General features: G+C 36.6%; 2 protein-coding genes across 6 annotated transcripts in view; both read right to left on the reverse strand.

The window, feature by feature from the left end:
• Positions 1 to 22,607, reverse strand: part of LOC139983391 (uncharacterized) — a 92,911-nt gene that overhangs the window by 20,319 nt on the left and 49,985 nt on the right. The window lies entirely within an intron of this gene.
• LOC139983388 (uncharacterized) overlaps positions 2,379 to 22,607 on the reverse strand; it is a 67,127-nt gene continuing 46,898 nt past the window's right edge. For 2 of the 5 annotated variants that reach the window (XR_011798645.1, XR_011798643.1), the window contains 4 exons: positions 17,913 to 18,027; positions 15,997 to 16,289; positions 14,855 to 14,959; positions 6,118 to 6,152 (listed from right to left, as the gene is read on the reverse strand). Coding sequence is in view for 1 of the 5 variants with exons in the window: in XM_071996912.1 (XP_071853013.1) it covers positions 5,628 to 6,152; positions 14,855 to 14,959 (630 nt within the window). In the remaining 4 variants the exon portion in view is untranslated. The other 3 variants (XR_011798644.1, XR_011798648.1, XM_071996912.1) reach the window with 3 other exon arrangements.

A 22,607-nucleotide genomic window follows, 5' to 3' on the forward strand; every position in this document is an offset into this window, starting at 1 on the left:
ATAAAAGGTACAGTTGTACAAGACTGGCTGTGTCCTCTGTGGGCGTGGTGGGTTGGTTGTTTTTGCTGTTGTGGTAAGACCCTGTGAGGGCACTAAGTTGTATTCAGGCTTGTTGAGATGCTTGAAGCTAAGCCTGCTAGGCCAACATATTATACGCAAAAAACATATATTATTTGTCACCACTGAGTTAATTTGACCAGTAACCGGTTCTGTGTGGATGTATCGTGGCGCCAGTCTGTACCTGGAGAGCGGGAGCAAGTCAAAGCCCAGTGAAGTAAGTCACATTATTTATATTTGTTAAACACATGTGGGGACAGGTGAACAGTGACATTTTGTTTATTGAAGTGTCACTGTTAATGTAGGGGTTCGTATCCCGACCTAGGTAACTTTGGCTCTAGCCTTGGGGATATGTCATTAATACTTAGTAATATGTGTTACAAGATAATGCAATCAGGGATCACTTTAGAGAGGAGAATTGTGTCTTGGGATATGGCATGATATTTCAGATACAGAGATTATGTTCTAGAATAATCCTGGTCATTTGAAGCTGCCCTAGGGGTAGAGATAGTATGCATATAGTAAGTGTTGTATTGGAGCAGTTAGTGGGGGCATTATAGAACTGGGAGGCTTATGATTATTTAGGACTTGGTGGTGGGTTTATGTTATTATTTATGTTAGTATGTGTTATGTGTTTTCAATATCCAAAAGGGAAATTCACATCTGCAGGAAGATTCACTGTGGTAAGGGTTCGTATGATAAATTCCCTCGGGATAATTCCAGAGCATGCATAGACATGATACTAGTTAACGTGTTTTGTACCCTGCAGTTCTCGACCATCATCAGCGGAGAAAGGGAGACAAGGGGCGCTGGCCTAAAAAGGGCGTGGCCCAAAAGACGAGTTGGTGAAACAGTGACAGCGACCTGAAGCTCACCGAACTTTTGGATTGAAATTCTCATTTGAACTTTAAGTATCAGAAGACGTGAAAAGAGATCAAGTTTCTTGATTTCTAGACTTTTCTATGTTAGAATTCAATCATTCCCTTTTGTGATTTAGGTGAAGGGTGTGATATATGTGACGGGTGTGATTAACGTGGAGGGGTGTTCAGTCGGTAATTGTGTCAATATTTTTTTCTGTTCTATACACCCACATGTCCGATTTCATATGAAGGGGTGTTTCAGTCGGTGATTGTATCAATATATTTTTAGGTTCTATACACCCACATGTCCGAGTTCTTTATGGAGTCAAGTACCTAGCTGTTATCCTCGCCTTATTTAACAAAGTTAGCACTATTCCCTTATTGGTCAGAGGAACAGTGACAAAGGTCTTGTTACCATTGTATATTGGTATCATTGTTGTTTTAACAAATTTAATAACAAAGTTCTAGCTTATACAGAACAAAGTGTTAGTAAGCTAGTAAGAAAGTTAGTGAGTTCACTTCGACAACGATAGGTATACGTTCTTAACACGGCATAAACGAAATGAATATTTGTGTCCTGCCAGTCTTGCGATAATTGCATCAAGATTGTCATTAGAACTTGTTGATATACTAAACATGGACGGCGGAGCTCATTTTGATGTGGTTGGGGTAGGTAGGGTGAGGAAGGGGTGGTGGAGGTAGCGGGAGGGGCGGATATGACCACGGCATCTCTTCTTTACTCTACAAAATAGAGCACCAACGATATCAGGGTATCTGGGGGATGCTATTTAATTGTGGTTAAGGAGGAAAGAATAAACAAATCCGATGTCAAGCTAGGGCGTCAAAGCAAGCCACCTTACTGAGTTCTATTTTGGGTTTTGTTCTGTTTACTATTAGGTGTCAGTTTCCATGTACGGGGACTGAAGTTGGGTTTTTCGTTTACAGAGCTACCGATGTACGAGGAAGCTATGATTGTCATATAAATTTAGGACTGTTCACAGTTTTGGATGGAATTTAGTTATTTTTTCGCTATTGTCTTGGTTTTATTCAAGGACAATATTTTAACCGTATAAAAAAAATGGGACGACCCAATCCTGATCCCCTGCCCCCCCCCTAGCACTGCCCCACGCCCACCCTTAACAGTACCCCGGCTCCGCCGTTCCAGATAGAACTTGTAATCATCACAAATACATAATTAACGTTTTCACATGAACTTACATCTTGCTTAATTGCACATCTAATTGTATTAAAATCAGACATCGTAGGTAAGTTTACTATTCTTGTGTAAATGACTTTTGCTTTTGTGACGTTGACTTTATGTGACGTTCTTTTCTAGGGCATATTGGAGTTCCCCGAATAGAACTCCTCCCTCGGTAGGCAGTTTACAGCCATTTGTATGGGCGGCCATTTGGCTACACAATAGAACGATGAAACGAGACAAACAGACAAGAAAAAAAGATGAAAAGGAACAATAATAAGAATGTATTGCATAACAGATAGACTGAGAGGATAAAGAGATAAAACATTCTAAACATAAAAAGAAAAAATAAACAGACCAAAATGAAGAAAATTAACATGATCATACAGCTAACAATAGGAAAAAGATACACCAAAAGAAAACTGACTAAACAACCAAATTAGGCGACACCAAGCCATCGACCAACGACATGACTGTGCGAACTTAATGAAAGTTCGCCCACAATTAAAAGTTTTCCCCATAAATCAAACCGAACATTGGGACAGAATCAAAACGAACAGAGGGCAAATATGAGCAGCCGGCAAAATCAACACAAACAGAGGGAGATATACTAAGCAGGCCTCTTAGATATTTTTAGGAATGCCCTCAGCGCACCGCATCGGTGCAACCGGATGTTGCTGAATAGAAATGTTGTGTCTTAGCGTCATATCATCAGGACCATATTCACTTGGCTACGGTGACAAGGTGTGTCTGTGATAATCAGTATGGCAGTGTCCCTCGTCTGCCTCAGTCTACCCCGGTGTATACATTCTCTTGTGGGCACAATTACAACAGGACGATTAGCCCACTCAGTTCACTGACTGAGTGAAGTGGGGTGCAGCGTGGTAGGACAGAAGTGTCGTGCATACAAGATATCGTAACTACTGTACGTGATATAACACGGTCAATGAAAACCAAAACAGTGGCATCTGTCCTTTTAGTTCATAAGCGTTCATTCGTTTCGCGTGAACGATCGAATTGATCATGCAGTTGTCCTTGTAATTATGCTAAATCCTAGTTTTAATGGTGGCGCTTAGCCTTTTGCTCTGAGCACTCGTTCGTTTCGCGTGTGAGCGTTCGTTTTGATTTCGTGCGAATGTTCTTACAATACATCTTCGTTCTTATGGTGGCGATTGATCTTTTGTTCTGACAAGTGGATAAATTTGACTTCCCGGTGCTACTTGTTTTATTTTGTATTTAAATATATATTTTTTCAGTTTTCTTTCTTTTTTTATTTGTTTCATCGTTGTAATGTTCTGCCCAAAAAGCCGCCCATACTGGTTCGAAATTGACTGACTTGGTTGTAATCTATACGAAAAAAAAGGTGCAATCCTGCATTCGTATTGGGCTTGCCCTGTCATACGTTGACTGTAGGTATCACGCATTCCTCATTAAAGATAATAGGGAAATAATTACCCTTGACAAATGACGTATTATCATCCATGTTTTAATTCATAAACAAACAAACAAACAAATTTATCAACAAATTAAATCGTAATAATATAATTGAATGGCACTAACCCAAATCGATAAAAATTGAGAAACACCTACATGGCCTCGGGTGTAAATCCCCAAATGCAGTGTCTGCTTTTTCAGGATACATTTAGATTTCTTAAAACAAGTGCTATTTTTATATTATTGGAAATTAGTTTCTAACCACAATGCATTGACGTTACGGTGATGACTCCATTCTTAAGATATCAAGCTCACAGGGCATTAGAGTCCACAGATTGTTGTACATAAATGATCAGGTAATTACATTGCATTATTACATTAACACATGAGTGATGTGATAGCTTTACTGACTTTTGAACTGTAACATCTAACACGATTTTACACGATAGCGTTATTGTACTAGGTAAGAAATTTGTCAAATGTTCCCTTTAATTCTCTTAATTCAACATGTCGGTCTCTGGTGACCACAAACATTTCCGCTTCTTACCCATAATGTGATGCATCAGCAAATAGGAGTACAAAGTATGATATTGGTAAAGCTTCCCTTCTGGAGATATCGTGTTCACAATGTTTCTTTTTTTAATTAGACTTCTGGTGGCCTCAAAATAACCTCTCACCTCCACAAAAAGCAAACGTCTTCTTCTGCACAATATGATACATCCTCATGCAAAGTATGAGACGTCTGATGCCCTTCTTTAGATTGCAAGGTTCTCAAATTGTGATAACTGGTGACCTCAAATGACCTTTGGCCTTCTCAGCAAGGCTTCTGAAACACACTCATATCCACGCGCATACACAAATACAAAATCACGATTACATTGGTTATGAATATCATCGAAATCAACAAAAATGAATAATACATTATATTCATCATAGTCCCTTACTTATGCAAGGGTGTTTGCCACTGAAAATAAATGTTTTTCTTGATCAGAGAACTCTGGGTTTGGTGTGAAGACCAAACACAGAGCAAGACACATAAAAAATAGAAAACTCAACTGGATTGGATCAAAAGAAATTATAATTATGAATAACAAACAATATACAGTACAGCTGATCTGGGCCCAGTCAAAGAATTAAATAAAACAACTTACAGTAGTGAGGTGCGCACCCAAAAGTAAAGTAAATACACTTAATTTATAAATCTGTTCTGGTGAGTTGGCGTGCTGGTGACATCAGATACAGGTCTTCCACGACATCAGATATTCCACGACATCAGTGTATAGTTGAACAGATAAGTGGTATAATGAATGTCTGATCCCAACAAAATAGTATCCTTTAATTAATAAGCAATAGAGTCCCAGGCTATCCTCCAGTAAAATAATGTGTATATCCTTTGTGGTAAAATAATGTCAGTTATAACAAATGGTGTCCCGGAATATTCTTTATGGTAAAATAATATCCTCTAAGTAAATAATATTCTTTATTGTAAATAATGTCCAAGACTGTTAGTAGAATATCACTCCTTCCATAAAATCATAAGGACTACAGTAAATTGAACTTGTAAATTAAGGTTTAAAACAAACTATCCAGCATTAAAACTATATTTCTCCTCTTTTGCAACTGTCATGCTCCAATACTTATGGCCAACTGCCTAACTCCCTATACCCTCACAAAACTCCTTTGTTCCTATAATATATGTACACAGACCCCATTTCCTGTGAGGGCTAATTGCCAGGAAGAACAAAGATAGTTGCTTAGCAACCCAGAAGGAGAGATCTTAATCCCCCTCCTTTTAACACCACAAGCAACATACAAATACACACACTGTACAAATGATAGCCTTCTGTACAGTGAGCACTGTACATTGTACTTAATAAACAAAACTATGGAACAAAAGAAAACTTTATGTAAGAGCTGACCATCTTACACGTATTTTCAAATTTAAAAACTGTCACGATCGTTCACCCCGTTCATTCTACCATGAATAGCAATTTTCGTTTTTTTTTCAGACAAGACTATAACCTCATAAAAAATAATCATTATCACAGCTCGATTTCGGTTTTCTACACAACATGAAGTCACAATTTCTTTCCATGTAAGCAATATTCAGGATTCCATTCAAATCCGTTTGACTCTCTCAACACATCAACGACTGCTTGCATTTTCTGGGTATCGTTGTCCTCCTCTGTCCATTCTCCGAACAGGTTTTTATAAACAAGGAGAGTGATTGCAGAAGCGTCTTGTCGGTGGTTTTCTCTGCTTGATCCTTTCGGTGTGATACACTCCTTGTCTAGAGCGCACTGTAACCACGGTTGCATTAGCTTGGTTTGAATGGTGGTGCTATTTATAATTAGCTGCGTTCCTGGTTGTATATGTGGAGCAGAGTTGTTACAATTATGATACTCTTCTCTGTCTATGCCAAGTTTGGTAAACATCGCTGGTACAGTCCGTTTATAATGATGAGATCTTGTTGGATCAAAGTGTAGAATATTCGTCATGTAACCATGGTGACGTTGAATTCCCGGAAGAAGTACTTTCAGCGATTTTTTGAATCGTATGGAAGCATCTCCGTAATAAATTGCGCCAAATTCATTTAAAGAGAGCTGTAGAAAACAAAAAGAATATCAAAAATGCCAAAAAGGTTTCTAAGGATATTTTTAAGTCCCTTGCACGACCCATTGCGAGGACAGCAACAGCGCCATCAAGAGCAGCGACACACCACAGACAGTGTAATGTACCGAATCAATTAACCAAGACATATAGTCCTAATTGGTCTATACTGAATGTTTCCATCCAGCATCATGATCTATTATCCTTAGTTCTTGAAGAGCATAAGTATCCTACATGTTGGTCTACGGGAGAGATTGAAGGTGGTTTAAAGCGTTAGGCAAAATTAATGTGAATCAGAGAGATTCTGCAGCGAGAGCTGGCAGACGGGTTGATGGGTAATGTCATCTCGTTTGGCTCAAATTTAAGCTCAAAGTGATCATGTAAAACCCAATGTGTTGAGATAACTTGAAAAAGTCGAGGTAACTTGCTACATTGACATTCTTAAGTTCATTCAATTAATCTCATTTCAAGTTAATTTAATTTGGATACATTTTTCCAACTAGCAACTTTTTTGAATGGGTAACTACTAGACATGACAAGTTATGACAACAGAGTAAGATTGTTGAATCAACGAAATCTTAAAAGTCTACCACACACACTCTTCTTCAGTTTTCATTAAACAAATGGTTTAGTATGATTAACAGTATATTCTGGCTACTAGTTGATACAACACATAAATGTCTATACAGCAAGTTACCTCGGCTTTTTAAAGTTAGGTGAACTGAGCAATGAAGTCACATGAGTTTTATAATATATATTTTATTCCTTTCAAATATATTGACAGAAAAAACTTAACATTCCTAAAACAAAACAGTAATGTGCACCTTGTGACACAATAACGTAAAGGTGCTTAAACTTTTTAATGAAATATTTACCCCATATTTTCACAAGCAGTTGTGTCAATTGTATAACTGTATACCAGTACTAGTTTCACACTGGACACTACAGACATTAAAATGATTAAGGCAGCCAGTGCTTGCAATAACTTTAAGAACAAGACACTTATCTTACAAAGCCATCATTTTTTTCTCTAATTACAGTGTTCTAAATTCATTAAAGTTAGTGGATTCCTCAGAGTTTCTACTCTTAAAACTATACTAGACTGTCATTTAAAAACAAAAGACTTATGAGACTCTTGCAGAAACAAGCTCTAAGCATAACTGCTGTAAAGCAGACGTAATAGTAGTGTTTGACAATAGTTGACATATTACTTGTGCACTTTGTAACAATGCTGTTCTGGGCTGACTTTTACATGTATAGTCTACAGATGTGGGCTATTTAGCTCAAGAATTTTGAAGTTGTTATTTGATAGATATGGAAGCATGAATAACTAACACATCATCCAGAAGTGGTGATGAACATGTGGTTTGCTCATTTTCATTACATCTAAGATAACATGTTGTATACAACATTTAACTTGTGCCCTTTATTGATTGTGTTCATCATAACTAAATATTATAGACAATAAGCTACAGTGAGATAAACACTTATTTAGAACTAACTGACCATTTGGCAAAAATAACAATATATATACGCCTATACATATGATGATATATTAACCAGATCTTCTTCTGCAGGGTTTTTAGTCTTTCACCAATGTCCAACTTTGTCGTCTGTAAATGAGTACTACTCTCCCATAGAATCAATTGGGTTGACACAAATCATCAATAGTGTACATATATGCATTTCCAAGGAAGAGCAAATGCACAAAGAAAAGTAACTTGAAAATGAGCATAGAAACCATTATAACATATTGTGTCTGAGTATACATTATAACCAATATCTAAGTTGACTTTAGTTATTATTTGATGTCCAAACTATTGGCAGAGACTATTACTTAGTGGAATGCCTGTTAAATTTTCTTCCTCTCGTCTCCTTTTTCTAACAAAAAAAAAACAGTAACAGTCCAAACTAACACAGCATAAGTTAACTTATGGCAATATGCTTTTGGATGAGTCTTTCTTTCTGTGACATTAACTTGTTTACCTGATGAATAAAATATGAATCATGACAAAACACACTAACACAGAATAAAAAAACGTATTACAATATGCCTTTTAATGTGGCTTTCCTTCTATGGCATATAAAACATAACAGTCCAATCTAACACAGGATAAATTCACTTAGTATAATATGCCTGTGAATGTTTCTTTCTTTGCATGACATTAACTTTATTTCTGATGAATCAATGTGTTGATTCTAACTGTTAACTTGCTGTCCAAACTAATAATTGGATTATATATCATTAGCTTGTTTTTCAGGCTTCGGACCTTAGGGCTAATGTTTTTCCATCCAGGCTGAATAATACTTTTTTGTTCAAACACCAGGGTTTTTTGTTGATCATATGGTATTCCAAATTGAGGCGGTAATGAAGTGCAAAGTAGAAAGCGACAGCTTATGGAAAACTTCTTATGTTGTTAAGCACGATGTTTGCATCTATAATGATGGGAATTTGAGAAGGGTCCTCTCCAAAGACAAGAATCCTCTGGCTCTCATCCATCTCAATTTGAGTTTCTGACATGTCCTGGCAAGAGAAAGTACAATTGGTTACTAGTTCTGATGAATGTATACAAACACACATACACACACACACTCACACATGGGAACTACAGCAATGGAGGAAGACCCCTCTTAGCAGGGAATAACTGTTTATTTCTTGTTCTTGCAGTATTTAGGAAATCCAGTATTGTTTACCTTTGGGACAAGTAGGTAAGTAACGGCTATGCAAAAAGGGGTTTATTCATGTCATCCTTGCCATTGGTAATACACACATTGTTTTTAAATATATGTAGACACGTTTTCACAATGAAACGTTGAACTTTACACATGACGCAACCAGTGGCAACCTTTCAGGCTTCTAGTTGGACTCCTAGATTACCCCCTTGAATGAACCACTGGAATTGACAGGAGGCATAGGAGCACATGATGACCAACAAAAAAAAATCAGCATTATCCGAATAAAGCGCACAGTAATGTTTGGATATTATTCAAACTCCGAGTATAGGCCTAATAGTTTATAGTATAGCTACATGTCTCTAGTTTCTTGCAACCTGTGTCATAAGCTACTACGGTAACTTCCTAACAGCAGAACATCAAACTAACGATGTCAAAACCTGACCACCTTGAAGTTTCCTCCATTCTTTTTCTCTACATAATGCATGTAAATGATTACAAGTTTATCACCGAACACTGTGTTCACTGCGCCTGTGCTCTGTGATGCTTAGATGCTATTCAAGAAAACTGCTGGTCCTAAATGAATTGCAAGAGAACTGCAAAGAACTTTTAGTTAACCAGAGAAACTTTGGAAGCAGTATTGTTACCAGGATTTTAAGAGTTGTGTCCGCGGGATGAAACGTCTTAAAAATGGTTTGCGTCCTCACAGAAAAAAAAAAACTTTCGGCCGACAGTCCTCCATGGAAACATGCTCTTTAAAATACCTCTACAGGAACGCACAATACTTAATTATAAATGAGCCTTGAAAAACATTGGGTTGTGTACAACGGATGCCTATAGTGATAGGTCTATAAAGTACATGAAAACGAATCATAGGATGAAAGCTTTAAATAGTGTACAACAACAAAATTACTTTGAAATTCTGAAGCGGGAATTGTTCCGTAGAATACTCACCATGTATGCTTCCCCTAGGCATCATACAGTGCACACCACTGTACGGGGTATACAACACCCTTACATAGCGTCTATGAAAATGTTATAGGCTATGAATACGCTGTGTATGTCGGGACCCAATGCAAAGTAAAACGAGTGCCTAAAGAGAAAATGCAAGAATAAAAATACCGAACTTAGAGACAAATATAAATAAAAAAAATACTTAGTAGAAAATATTACGTAGTGATATCAATGGCACAAGAGCACGCCCTTAAAGGCCTAGTACTTGCTTACAACGTTTATGAGCCTATGTCGTAAGTTAACCATTAACAGTTACCCCATGCAATTATACTCAAAGTTGAACAAACTTTTCCTTTTTCCCGAACCACTATAAGCAAGTCGGCTCAACTTCAGCTAGTTTCGACCCCGGTCCTATTGCAGTATGTAAATAACTTTATACGCAATGTCGATTGAAAACTCAAGCGCCAATGGCTACTTTTGACGACTGAAGTATGAAGTATATAGTTTACACTCACAAAAAGTTTATCTGAAGCATGTGGTCAAAGGGACTGCGAACTGTAAGGACGTTTGCGATGAAGAAATTACTGTGGTTTGAATGCACACTTTACATAATTACATTTTCCCCACAAGAGTCATAAATTGTCTCAACTCATAACATTTCTTGATCAAAAGAATGATCCAAATATAAGATATATTCTTAGAAACAATTCAACTACAACAAGGCGTACAATGAGTGTCAACAATTTGTCAACAACACCTAACGTTATGATATTTGAGTGCACTCGTATTATGATAGCCTATAGTACAAACTTCGCTATTTCTACACAATGGACAGTAACGTTACAAGCCGATACACTATTAATCAAATCACAGGAAATTTGGAAACGCATCATTGACTACTTTCAGCATCAAAATCTTTGTAACGGGAGTATTGTTATCCTTGTACTTTGGGGTTGATATTTATGATTAATTTGTTTTCAAACAAATTCAAGCATCTATACAAAATACGAACCCAAAGTTACAGTTTACTGTTAATCAATGAATCCTATGTAGGGATGTGTCTGTTGTATAAAGCTTTTCGAGATTGATTGCCCAACACAACAAACGATAACACCACTGGACACAAGTGGTAACAAACAGAAGTTGTAACACAGAAGTGGTAACAAAAGGGTATTTAATGTAGATTTCACCCATACAGTAAACTCACAAAGAAATGTTTAATATACCCGTTTATATTGCTTGAGTCCATTTTTATGCACTCGGACTTGAGACCAATTCCAATTTGGTATATCATCTCGCTTGGAAGAGTTCTTATTTTTGTCACACATTTTGTTTTTAGCCACAAATATTATAAATATCTTCATATTTAGAGCAAATTCCAAGAGAAGCAAAGATTGGTTGCTGCTATACGTCATATGGTAGATTCTTCTGGCACAAACTATAGTGGCTTTGCAATTTATATAGAGACCGTGTGTATACGGTAATTTTCACAATAAATACATTTCAATTAGATCCTTTCATTGTTCAAAGCTGTTTCAAAGTTATGGTTACGAAGTTAAAATGGTGATCGTAAGATATCATTTTGTGGAAGCTTCCACGCATCTGCGATTTTTGACAATGTATGATTCATGGTTCTTTGCAAGTCCATTGAACATTACCAACAATGCAATTTAGTAACAGTGTGAGAACTAAGATTTGGAATCATTACTAATCATCATTGCAACTTGAATATATCCAACATAGCTAAGATCTAGCTAATTTTATTAATATATTAATATAGGTCATATCACTTTCATCACTTTCCAGGAAAATCACGGGCCATCGTTCAAGTACCTCTTTGACTGACGGTGTGTTCATTACTAACTCCCTCCTTCTGTAAGCGCATGTAAGATACAAATGGGAATGGATTGCGGTTATTTTCTTGTTCTTTTTTTGACATGTCTGTAATAAGACGAGTTCTAGTTGTGTTGTCTTCACCAATAGGAAGCTCCGGCCTCCGGGAGGAAGATAAGCTCGATCCTCTTCAGTCTTTACGTTTTGGTGTTCATGTCGCACTGCCAGTGGTCAATCTTTTTCTTGAATTGACTTTTGATCCTTTTTCTCTCAGACACTGATTCTTTGCCAGAATTGCTTTGCAACATCCTTTAAATTGCCGCAATGCATTATATATTGCATCCAAAAGATGGCTTTTCATGTCCTTGCCCAAGGTAAGTTGAATTGCCTAACTCAAACATTAACTGTAACTTCGGTTTTAGCTCAAGAAGATAAAGTTCCTCTGGTCATGAACCCTGCCTTAGTTTCATTTGCAAAGACTTCATATCATCAGAGGAGCTGAAGACCATTGTATCATATGAGCTTTCCTCTAACGAGTCACCATAAGGAAGCTACTACAGCTTGCAATGCTTAAATCAAGAGGAGAAAGTGCTGGAATGGGTACTGCTTTGGTAACTAATTTAACTGTTGCAGTATTCTGGACCAAATCACTAATGTTAACTAAATTTTCCACATCTCTCCCAAAATCTGAATCTGCATAATGTAGAGTAAACTCATAGGTAATGTTCACTTTATTTTAATAATTTTTTTAAAACTTTCAACTGAATTTGGGCGCTCTTGAAGGCAGAGCTTCATGATATCCGAGTCAGATATGATCAACCTTAATTTCAAAGGTTCCATACTGTAGCTTGTGTGGTATCTATATGGAATGAAACACAAAGAAATCAAATAAAAGCGGTACTAAGTCTCACTGTTTTTTTTTCCCCATTGCCAAATAGTGCTTTAAGACGACTACTTTACTTCCATGATTTGAATAGCTTGCCAATGCCAATGGATAGTAATAATCCAGGTCTCTAGACTCTCTTTGATGGATTAGTTTAAATATATCTGTCTCCTTTACAATGTATGCCCCCATATACTTTGCAAATCCACTTTCAAAACATTTTACCACAAAAAATATCCTTGTTAACTGTTATAAGTTTAATTTTTGCAAACTATGCTATGCCATCAGAATCAGAAATAGTCACAAACATGCTTTTAGAATACTTTGTTCTATCAAATAGGACTGAGATTGTGGATGAATTAAGGACATCAGGGGTAACACTCTTCGTAGCTTCTGAGAGAAATGTAATAGTTATACTTGTCAAATTCTCTACAACAACAGGTAAGCCAAAGAAATGTGGGAAAGCCAAAGGATATGTATCCATCTTTTCATACCTATTGGCTAAAGTAACTAGTATATTCTTGAAGTTAATAACACTTCGAATGATTCTCTTGAAGAAATTGTGTAACGCTTGGAACCCTACTGTGGAGACTTGAACTAAAAGTCCAAATAACCATATTTGTTCTGGATAATTTTCAGCAAAATGGTGCTTTGATTTCAGTCTAGCCTCAGGAAATGCCATATTGAGTATAAGTTTGTGTTCCTTAATTTTAGCCTGAAGAGAATCACTCATTCCTTCAGCAAAATTAGGGCTGTGAGCCATTTCAAAAATATATTTGAGTAATAATATCACAGCAAGTACTGGGACTTGCTCTGGTAGATAAAGTCTACCACAAATAATTGGAGGAACCGGAGCAAGGTCCAATTTTCAAAATGGTTACCTCCAATACTACCCTTTTCCTCGTAATTTGTCAATTATCTATGGTCTATTTTAAACTACTAGGCCTAACGTTAGCCAACATTGAGGTCCCATCACACGAAGTTTGGATAGTAATAATGTTAGAGTATAAATTGTTCTAAAGTTAGTTTAACGTACTAAGTAAAATTTCGAGAACTAGACTAACGAGGCAACCTATATATTAGATACGGGACTAGAGCCACAAACCGAAGTATCAGTACCTGACGTAGTCTTAACTAACTTATCATTTCCCTTTTATTTGAACTTCATCCCTTACTTTTATATTCCGAACTGATTTAATGCCGGCCAGCTCCGAGCTCTCTTCTGATCTGCTCTCACTCAATTCTCAGTACTACATGTAGAGTATACGTAGTAGGATGGATCAGTGTAGGCTACTTATCGCGCACCTGTTGTTCTTCGGGCGCGTCGTTCTCGAACATTCGGACTATGCAAATAACGTAATTACATGTTTCTGATAGTTTCAATAATTTTATCGTCAATTAGATGAAACACTTCGTAAACAAAAGTTGTAAAAGAAATATATAAAGTGGATGAAACTTGGCGGGAAAACTGAACTACACGTTATGTCAGTTGATACAACACACGCAAAGAGGGTTATGTTAGGCTAACTAGAGCAAAACTCAAACAGTGTCAGTAATGTCAACGGGTTATGATTTGTGTGTGGTGGCCTACAACGGTTTTGCTGTGATAAGTTTTCCAGCGAGCAAGGTTTTTCAGTGTAGGCGCGTAAATTTTAATGTGCCATGATGTAATCATGTACCGCAATTACTCCACGTCAGTGGAAAAGTTCTATCTACCGATACTTTGGAGGCCTTTTTAGTTGAATGATATTTTAAGGTCACAGCCGGACGCAACCACAAGAACAGTGTGTTTGCCATTTTTGTTCTAACAAGTTTTCTAGTCAAGGGAAAAGTGTACACAAGAAACATTCTTTTGTCCAAATATAGCTGAAAGAAACATCTTATTCCTCTTTGTATATATATAAAAAAAAAACATTCACTTTGAGTTACTTTGCAATTCCCCCTTTCCCCCCTTTTCATATTGCCTTTCTTTTCAAATTGCCATGGTGTCAGACACCTTCAAACTTCAACAATATTATTATAAAATGCCAATTTGGCTAAATGCAAATAACGAACAGCGTAGTGAAGTATTCAGTCTATCACTTAACACTAGCAGCTGTGTAGGTGTAGTGTTGTAACTTTTAGATTTGCTCAAATCATTAAGCTTAGCATATATAGAAACACTGAAATGTTATGATATAAACAGAGTCATATCACGTTTAACAGTTTTGGAGCATTGTTCGCCATACAAAATAACTGTCGAGTCATTATTAATGATGATTTTATGTTAATTTGCTCCTCCGGTAGTTTCTAGTACGTAAGTAACTCAGTAACTGGCTCTAAATCATTCCATGAAAATGAACTGTAACTCACATTGATGATAACTGGCTTCCACGCATACGATTGCAAATTTTTGACATGTTGTGGGTAATTGTTAAATGGAAAGCGTCGAAGTTTGACATCACATAGCTTTCTGACCTGTGTAAACCGCAAAATACGAGAAACAGTAAGAATACAAAACAATTTGGGAAAGTAATGGACAATGATATCAAAGTTCACCATGATGGTCTAATGCACGTGAAGTAGTTCCATGTTACAACTGCTACGAAAGTACTTCTGGTATTATGCAGCTCAAATGTGTGGGTCAATACTGAGCAAGATGAATTTCACTCATCGCATCCACCCATCTATGGCGCCCAGCTCAAAGAGAGGACAGTCCTAGATTCCCTCATCCTTTTTTTTGTCCCTAAATGGAATGAAATGTATAGATATACTTAATTGCTATTGCTCATCACGGTGAAAGAATAAGATGACGATGTCAAGTCGACCTACGAACGTAAAAAGTGCTACTTAATTCCTTGCTGTAAATTTCCTGAACGATAAATCACATATGATATTGGTCAGGGTTTAGAATTGTTGCAAGCAAGAACAGTGTTTTACCCGGTGCAGTGTAATATTATGGACTTAACCGAAAGTGTAGAATGATCAGTTTATGCTTTAATATGTACGCAGCTTAATTTGAGAGACTTCTGACAGAATATCGATTTTAATGGTTTGTTATTATGTTTAAGTATAGCAATTCTTGCTACTTTAATAAACTAAGTACATATTTTATTAGCTAGCAAGTGTTTTTCTGCATGACGAAAGTCGTCGTCCCGGATGCAAACGTAAGTCCAAATCTGTTAAAGCAATTGACTTGATCAATATGTCGATATTGTTAGGTCAATTAAACATGAATAATTCATAAATACATCGTAACATAGTTATATTTATTGCTTCCATGTATTTCAAGCCATACGGAGGCTATCACTTTATACACAGTGTTCTAATTTGCCACTGAAATATGTATGAAAGGTACATGACTGGAAGGTAGGTTATCCTAAAATCATGTGAAAATCTTATCCTACTAAAATGAATTATTCATATGCCATTATAATTAATAATTTAAATAAACATACCTACTTACTTATGACTTCCGTACTTTAGACAAATAAAAAAAAATTACATATTCATACTTTTCGTTTCATAGTGTTTGACAAGCCCAGATCGTAGACTATTATTCTCTTTCCAGGCATATATTTTTGAGCTGTTCCGATGTAACCCATCGCTTCTTTGTAGTGATTGTCAGAGAATGCTGTGATGAGGACCAATCTGTCGTACATTTCGTCTACTGTAAGGACTGACACATCTAAATCAATGTGTACACCGCCAACGTGTGGTGCTATCGTAGTATTAGGTTAAATCTCCGAGTCATTTCTTCCACGTGTGGGTATATTTTTAGCGATCGATTCGGCATATCTGTTAAAACCTTAATGGATAGAAATACAACGCAAGTAAGTCAGACAACATTAAAATGCATGCTACTCTTGATAGATCACTGTAGACACTAGTGTTTATGTGATAAAGATTGATAAGACTACTGTTATCATTCCATTCCTAAACTTCTTGTTTTCTTGGGCATGGTGCTTAAAATACTGATCGATTATAAAATAGACCAGAACACATAATATTACGTCAAAATGGCAATATTGGAAGAACAAGGGCAGTGATCCCTGGAGATTGGGGAGCCGTGCAAAGATGTCACCAGTTGTTATAAGAGGTAGATTGGAGTGAATATTGACAGGTAAGAGGGATCTATTAAATACAAAATTACGTTTGCTGTGATACACCATAAAAGCCTATTGCTATTAGAGTTATACTCTACTAGTAAATGTTAGAAAATAGCAATTCAACACCGAAATGTCACTTCATTGCTCACGGTAGACATAAATGATTTAATTTTATGATGTAAATCGTTCGCAATAACTGTTAGAAGTCAAAATTGCAAGACTAATGTTTAGTTTTAGAAATTACCTTTTAAACAATCAGATTCAGACTCATTAATAATACGGCTGGATCACTGACTCTAGATTACAAATTAGTATGTTATATTCTCCACAAAAAAAAAATGTTAACGGCGTCTCTGACTTCAGACTACATGTTCAACATGCATTAGCAACGGTAGTATCCAAGGGCGGCGGAACCGGGGGGGCACAGGGGGCACGTGCCCCCCCACTTTTCCTCAGATGAAAAATGTGCCCTTTTTCTACATAAAATTTGTAAATAAAAAAGCGAAACCCAAAGCGAAACCCACGTCAAATGAAATATTTCGGGAAGTTTTGTTTACTACCACAGGCGTAGGAGCCCAATTTGATTTGGGGGGGGGCTGTAACGACCTGCCCGAAAAATATTACTAAAATTTTTCGCGCGCTTCGCGCGCGTTCAACATGTTAATATGCATATCATATAGGCATGCATCCGTTATTACATCGCATGCCAATAACATACAATCATTTGCCGTGTTATAACCCTTCCAAATCGGTTAGAATTATTGGCAAAGTCGTTACAATAATAATGATCATAATAATATCAGTTTAACCATTAAAAAACACATAGAAAATTACTTTTCTTTCAGTATTTTGACATACTTCATTTGCTTTCATGCATGTATCGATCGCGTGTGCAGGGACTTGGACTTTATAATGATTTCACCTCATTTTGTTTTTTTCCTTTTTTCCCAATTTGCACATTAGATACTGCAGTGCTAGTATGCATTGTTTCCTTGGGGGGGGGGGCTGCGTTGATGGAGTGATGTGTATACGCAAATAAGATAATACAATAAGAGTTAAAAGGGTACTAAATATCAGGCTGCATCAGTCCAATCGAATTTCTGCAAAGTGCCCTTCGACGTTGGTGCCCCCCCAGATTCAAAGTGCTTCCGCCGCCTTTGGTAGTATCATAATTATATTCACTATGGAAATATATCTATCAAGAAGCAAGTTGTCTCAAAATCCAATACACCCTAAAAGTTTGAATTGATAAAGCTTGCATATTAATTGCCACAATTGTCATTGAATGTTGATATTATTTACTAATACATTGATGATCTTACCATTTGATTGCACAAATAAAGTTGAATATTGCGTAACGTAGAATCCGACAAAGATTAAAAGCATGATACTGGCGATGAAACTTCGTTTTAAAACTGCAGGGCTGTCCATTCTGACCTTTATTGATAAAATAGCGAAGACATAAACATTTATTTATGTATTTATTTAAGTTGGTTTGCTTGTCTCGTAACTAGGTGTTTTATAACAAGTTACTGATGTGTGAAATTTCCCCTCTAAATGTCGATCGGAAGACATTTGGCTCTAAAGAGAGCCAAAATTATGGAAATTTGCAATATATGAGTGAATACTGATTTTGAATTGTTCGCTCGGAGTTTAGAGCAAATGGTTCGTCCATTGAGGTCCTCGGCACTATATCATGTGATTAATTAAGATACAGAATGTAAATGCCCGGAGGTACAGCACAGCAGTATAGCACGTACAATATCATATATACGTCGTATATACACGCCGCGACATTCCTCAATAACAATCGAGTGATTCTAGTCTCAATTTAACCCGGATTTTCGAATTAATACAGTCTAAGTCAACTCATCATCAGTTGAATTTTGATTGTTGATGATGCCAGCAAACTCTTTGGTGCAAACTTGTTTGGAAGTGGAAGTAATTCCCCATATTTTGCCGTTCTTTGAAGCTAGGCCCTAGCTTTAAAATTATTCTTAGCCTAACGTTCCCCAGGTCTTACGTGTAACGCTGAAGTAAAAATTTTGAACTGTCGAGTCACATAAACGCCAGCATATCCGTAGCTCATGCTAATGACGTTAAAATATTGCATTGGCTAGGCTACTGTACATATGCTACCATTTTAAGTAACGATATCACTGCCAGATCTATTGACAAGGCTGAAGCCTAGCCTATATTTTTGCAAGGAAACTTTGGAGCGAAATTATTTGATTTTCGTTTTGTTTTTGTTATCCAGGCCGAGCCTGGCTTTAGCCTAATCTAAATTACGCTATAGGCTAGGCTAAGTAGGCCTAAGAAATTAGTTAGGTACAGCAGGTTAAGTCTTTATGTTGCAATGATTGTAAGCTATGAGTTCCAGACAGATGTAATTAAGTGAGAACTTATCGTCACATGTTTGTAAATAATGCCCTTTTTCTCTCTGCAGGATCTTTAACAAAACTTGCACTTCAATGATTGCATTTGGATAGTAGTCTCTACAGTTGGCCATATTAAATGAAGGCCAAATCAATAATTTTGTTTGAAAAAAAAGCCCTAAACTCAACCTAGTCAAGTCAAGAGCAGTCGTTTTTCACTGCTACACAAAATAATTATAAGCTGATGTACTGTGCTTAGGTGGTAAGGTTGATCTTGATGATTAATGCTGTTTTATGATATGTTTGCTGAAGACATTGAAACTGAGTTTCACCAGATTATAACAAAACAACACTATACTCAGTATCATACAAGCTAGTTAATTTGAACTGATTGTTGCGAGATGGGATTAAACTCGGCTTGTTTTTTGATACAGATATGCACTAATATGATACATCTTCACAGTCTGTATCAGTATACCCTCGGATCCATTTGATTGGTACTACATCCCTTCAAAATTGGTTCCAAAATGTAAAAAGCGTATCCACTGGGAGAAATTGGTGACTTTGTGTGCCTCCAACTTCCAAAAGTTTAGGCAGAACGCTGTCTCTAATTACAGATTCAAAAACTTGGTGCATATCTCTGAGTACCAAATTTCAGCTCTGTACTCCCTGATCAAAAAATGTGTCTCCGAAAAGCAAATATCACTTGAACCGTACTTAATTGCGACTCCCAAGTGATCTATTTGCTATACTTATTTCAAATGAATGTCGAATAGGCGTCTTAAATGTTTGTTGTGTCTGTCATTACCACGAGGACGATTCTGATTAATCCTTAGTAAATTCTTAGTTGGGGACAGTATGTGACCCACTGTATCTGAATATTACTTGACTTGGAATGGGAACAGGCCCTTAAATATTTAAATAATATCAGTGTCATTTGGGTGTTGTTTTAAATAACTGTTTAAAAGCATAAATAGGAAGGTGGAAGGTTTTACTTGGATGATTGAGTTGAACTCTAGCCTGATAACTTGTGTAAAGAGAAATGACACAATATAGGTTTTATTCATATAAGTCTGAGGTGGGAAACCTGCGGTCCGCGGGCACATGTGGCACAGCCAGTGATTTTTTGCGGCCCGTGATATGTCAGATAAAGAAAAAAAATCAATATATTTTACATCATCACAAGAAACAGCTAGCTGCTTAGAATTTATCGGCACTAATGATGCTCTCAGGTAAGCCTATGTTCCCCATTAATTATCAACTGTACTGTATTGACATTATGTTTTTGTGAAAACAGATTAGGTACACACACCTATTGCTTGAAAGTCCTCAGAATCAAATATTTGATATCTACAGCAGGTCGTTGGTTAGGTCCGGCCCAGTCAATTTTTCAGTCCTTATATCTGGCCCATTTATTAAAAAAGGTTGCCCAACCCTGAGTTTAACATGTAATATTGTTCAACTGTCTATTTCACCGTCTTATGCTTAGATTGGCACTGACGTTGATCAAGCTGCAACTGTCTTTTCTAGTCTATCTTCTCATGCAATCATGCTTGTTCATGAATATCGTGTTACAATGTCATCAGTTATGCAAAGTTTCATGAAACATTTCGGATTTCTCGTGTTCTGTAAGTGTAAAAGACATAGGGTGTGATGGTCTCTTAACGTCATGTAACTTTGACTCTGATGAAGGAGTGTTACACATTTCATTTCTTTTGAAATATATAGAGTCTCATTTGTTTTCGCTTTGTTAAACTAGAATATAGTACGTTTGTGTAGTATATTGTGATGTTTTTTTCTTCCTAAGTTTTGTAACATAGATAAACTGTTTTTTTTTTCATATGTGTGATGGACCATTTGCAGCCCTGCAGGTAAATTTTATTTATTTCTTGGAACCATGGTCACACACGTGTCTGTTTATTGAGCAGCAGAAGATGGGAACCATGGTCTCACGCGTCTGTTTATTGTCTCTATCTGTCTTCTGTTTCTGCAAGACTTTGAATTATATGTGTCCCTAAAATAAAGTTGGAGAAGACTTGACAATTGTCCTTGATTTTTTTTTTTAGTTTTTATAGTTGTATTTACACTTAAGGGCAGTACACGGAATACAACACTGGGATTTAACTCTTTATTAGGAGTGAAAGGGAGTGTACATTCTGCTAAGAATAAAAATTTTTACTCTAAACTTGGAGTGGTTTTCACTCTCGTTAGAGCTGTCCCTAATCCCTATCCAGCTAAGAGTAACATTAGAGTGGGTTTTCACTCCATGGGATATAGAGAGTGCAGTAACTTAAAGCAGCTCTTTGCCTTTGTCGCCGTTTTCCCAAACTTTTGACATGTCCATGGAGAATTTTACATGTATTCACTAAACAGCAACGTAAGATATTAACCAAGTTTTTCCCCAAGTTTTTCGCGTCGGTATCACAGCCATACACAATATACACAAATAAAGCATGGGGTTTTAGCAAGGTGTTCCATAACAACTCCCTGGTTTGAGTACAAAATGGTGTACTAGGTTGCTTACGAAGACGCTAAGTGAAAATTATTTACCTCATTATTCCATAACGTTCATAGAATTTAAGTAGTAATATTATGTTTGGAATTTCTTGCGATCCTAACGGAAACATCTTCGAGAAAAACAACGTTCAAAGTTGTAAATATTTCGACTTTCATTCCACCATTTGAATTTAGATTTGAATAGATAAGCTAGTTATGTATGTCGTTATGACATCGTGGGGGCCATTATAAAAAGGACGCATAAAGCTGTTTTAACTATAGGAGTATGCCAATATTCACGGCCTGGTATCATATATTATCGGTTGCGATGAAAGGAAACCTTAAAAATTCTAGCATATCTTATGTAGGAACAGCGCCTACAAAACTATACTAAAAAACTATACTAAAAAACTGCAACCCATTTCTTGTTATCAGCCGTATAAAATGTGTGCTATATCAGGCTACGCAGGAATACCTCAACCATTCTACACACGGTATGATATATAGTAATTTATGGGTTGAAGCAAAGTTAATATGATTTTGATTTGAACATAATTACATATAGAGAACAACGACTCAATTAAACGACATGAAAGCCAGTTAGTAAGAATTATGAATATGAATTATGAATATGATATTGATGCTTATGTTGTATTACCTCTCTTTGCTGGTCCTCTTAGTTCAGTGAGTGAGTGTACAATCCAGTAGCTTAAAACAGTCTTAACACAACGTACCTATATGCTACAGTAGCAAATGTTTGCGTCACAGTAATAAGCAATATAGTCTAGGTATATAGTACGTATTATCACCATATAAATAACGGGTTGAACGGGTACAGAGAGAAGTGAAAAGATCTTGTTACCATTGTATATTGTTATCATTGTTGTTTAAAACAATTAAATAACAAAGTTCAGCTTATACAGAACAAATTGTTAGTAAGTTAGTAAGTAAACTTCGAAAACCGATAGGTATACGTTCTAAACACGACATAAACGAAATGAATCTTTGTGTCCTGCCATTCTTGCATTAATTCCATCAATATTGTCATTAGAACTTACTAAACATGGACGGCGGAGCTAATTTTGATGTGGTTGGGGTAGGTGGGGTGGGGGGGTGGAGGTAGCGGGCGAGAGGGGCGGATATGGC

This window comes from Apostichopus japonicus, chromosome 16, assembly GCF_037975245.1.
Source record: "Apostichopus japonicus isolate 1M-3 chromosome 16, ASM3797524v1, whole genome shotgun sequence".
NCBI classification, from domain to species: domain Eukaryota; kingdom Metazoa; phylum Echinodermata; class Holothuroidea; order Aspidochirotida; family Stichopodidae; genus Apostichopus; species Apostichopus japonicus.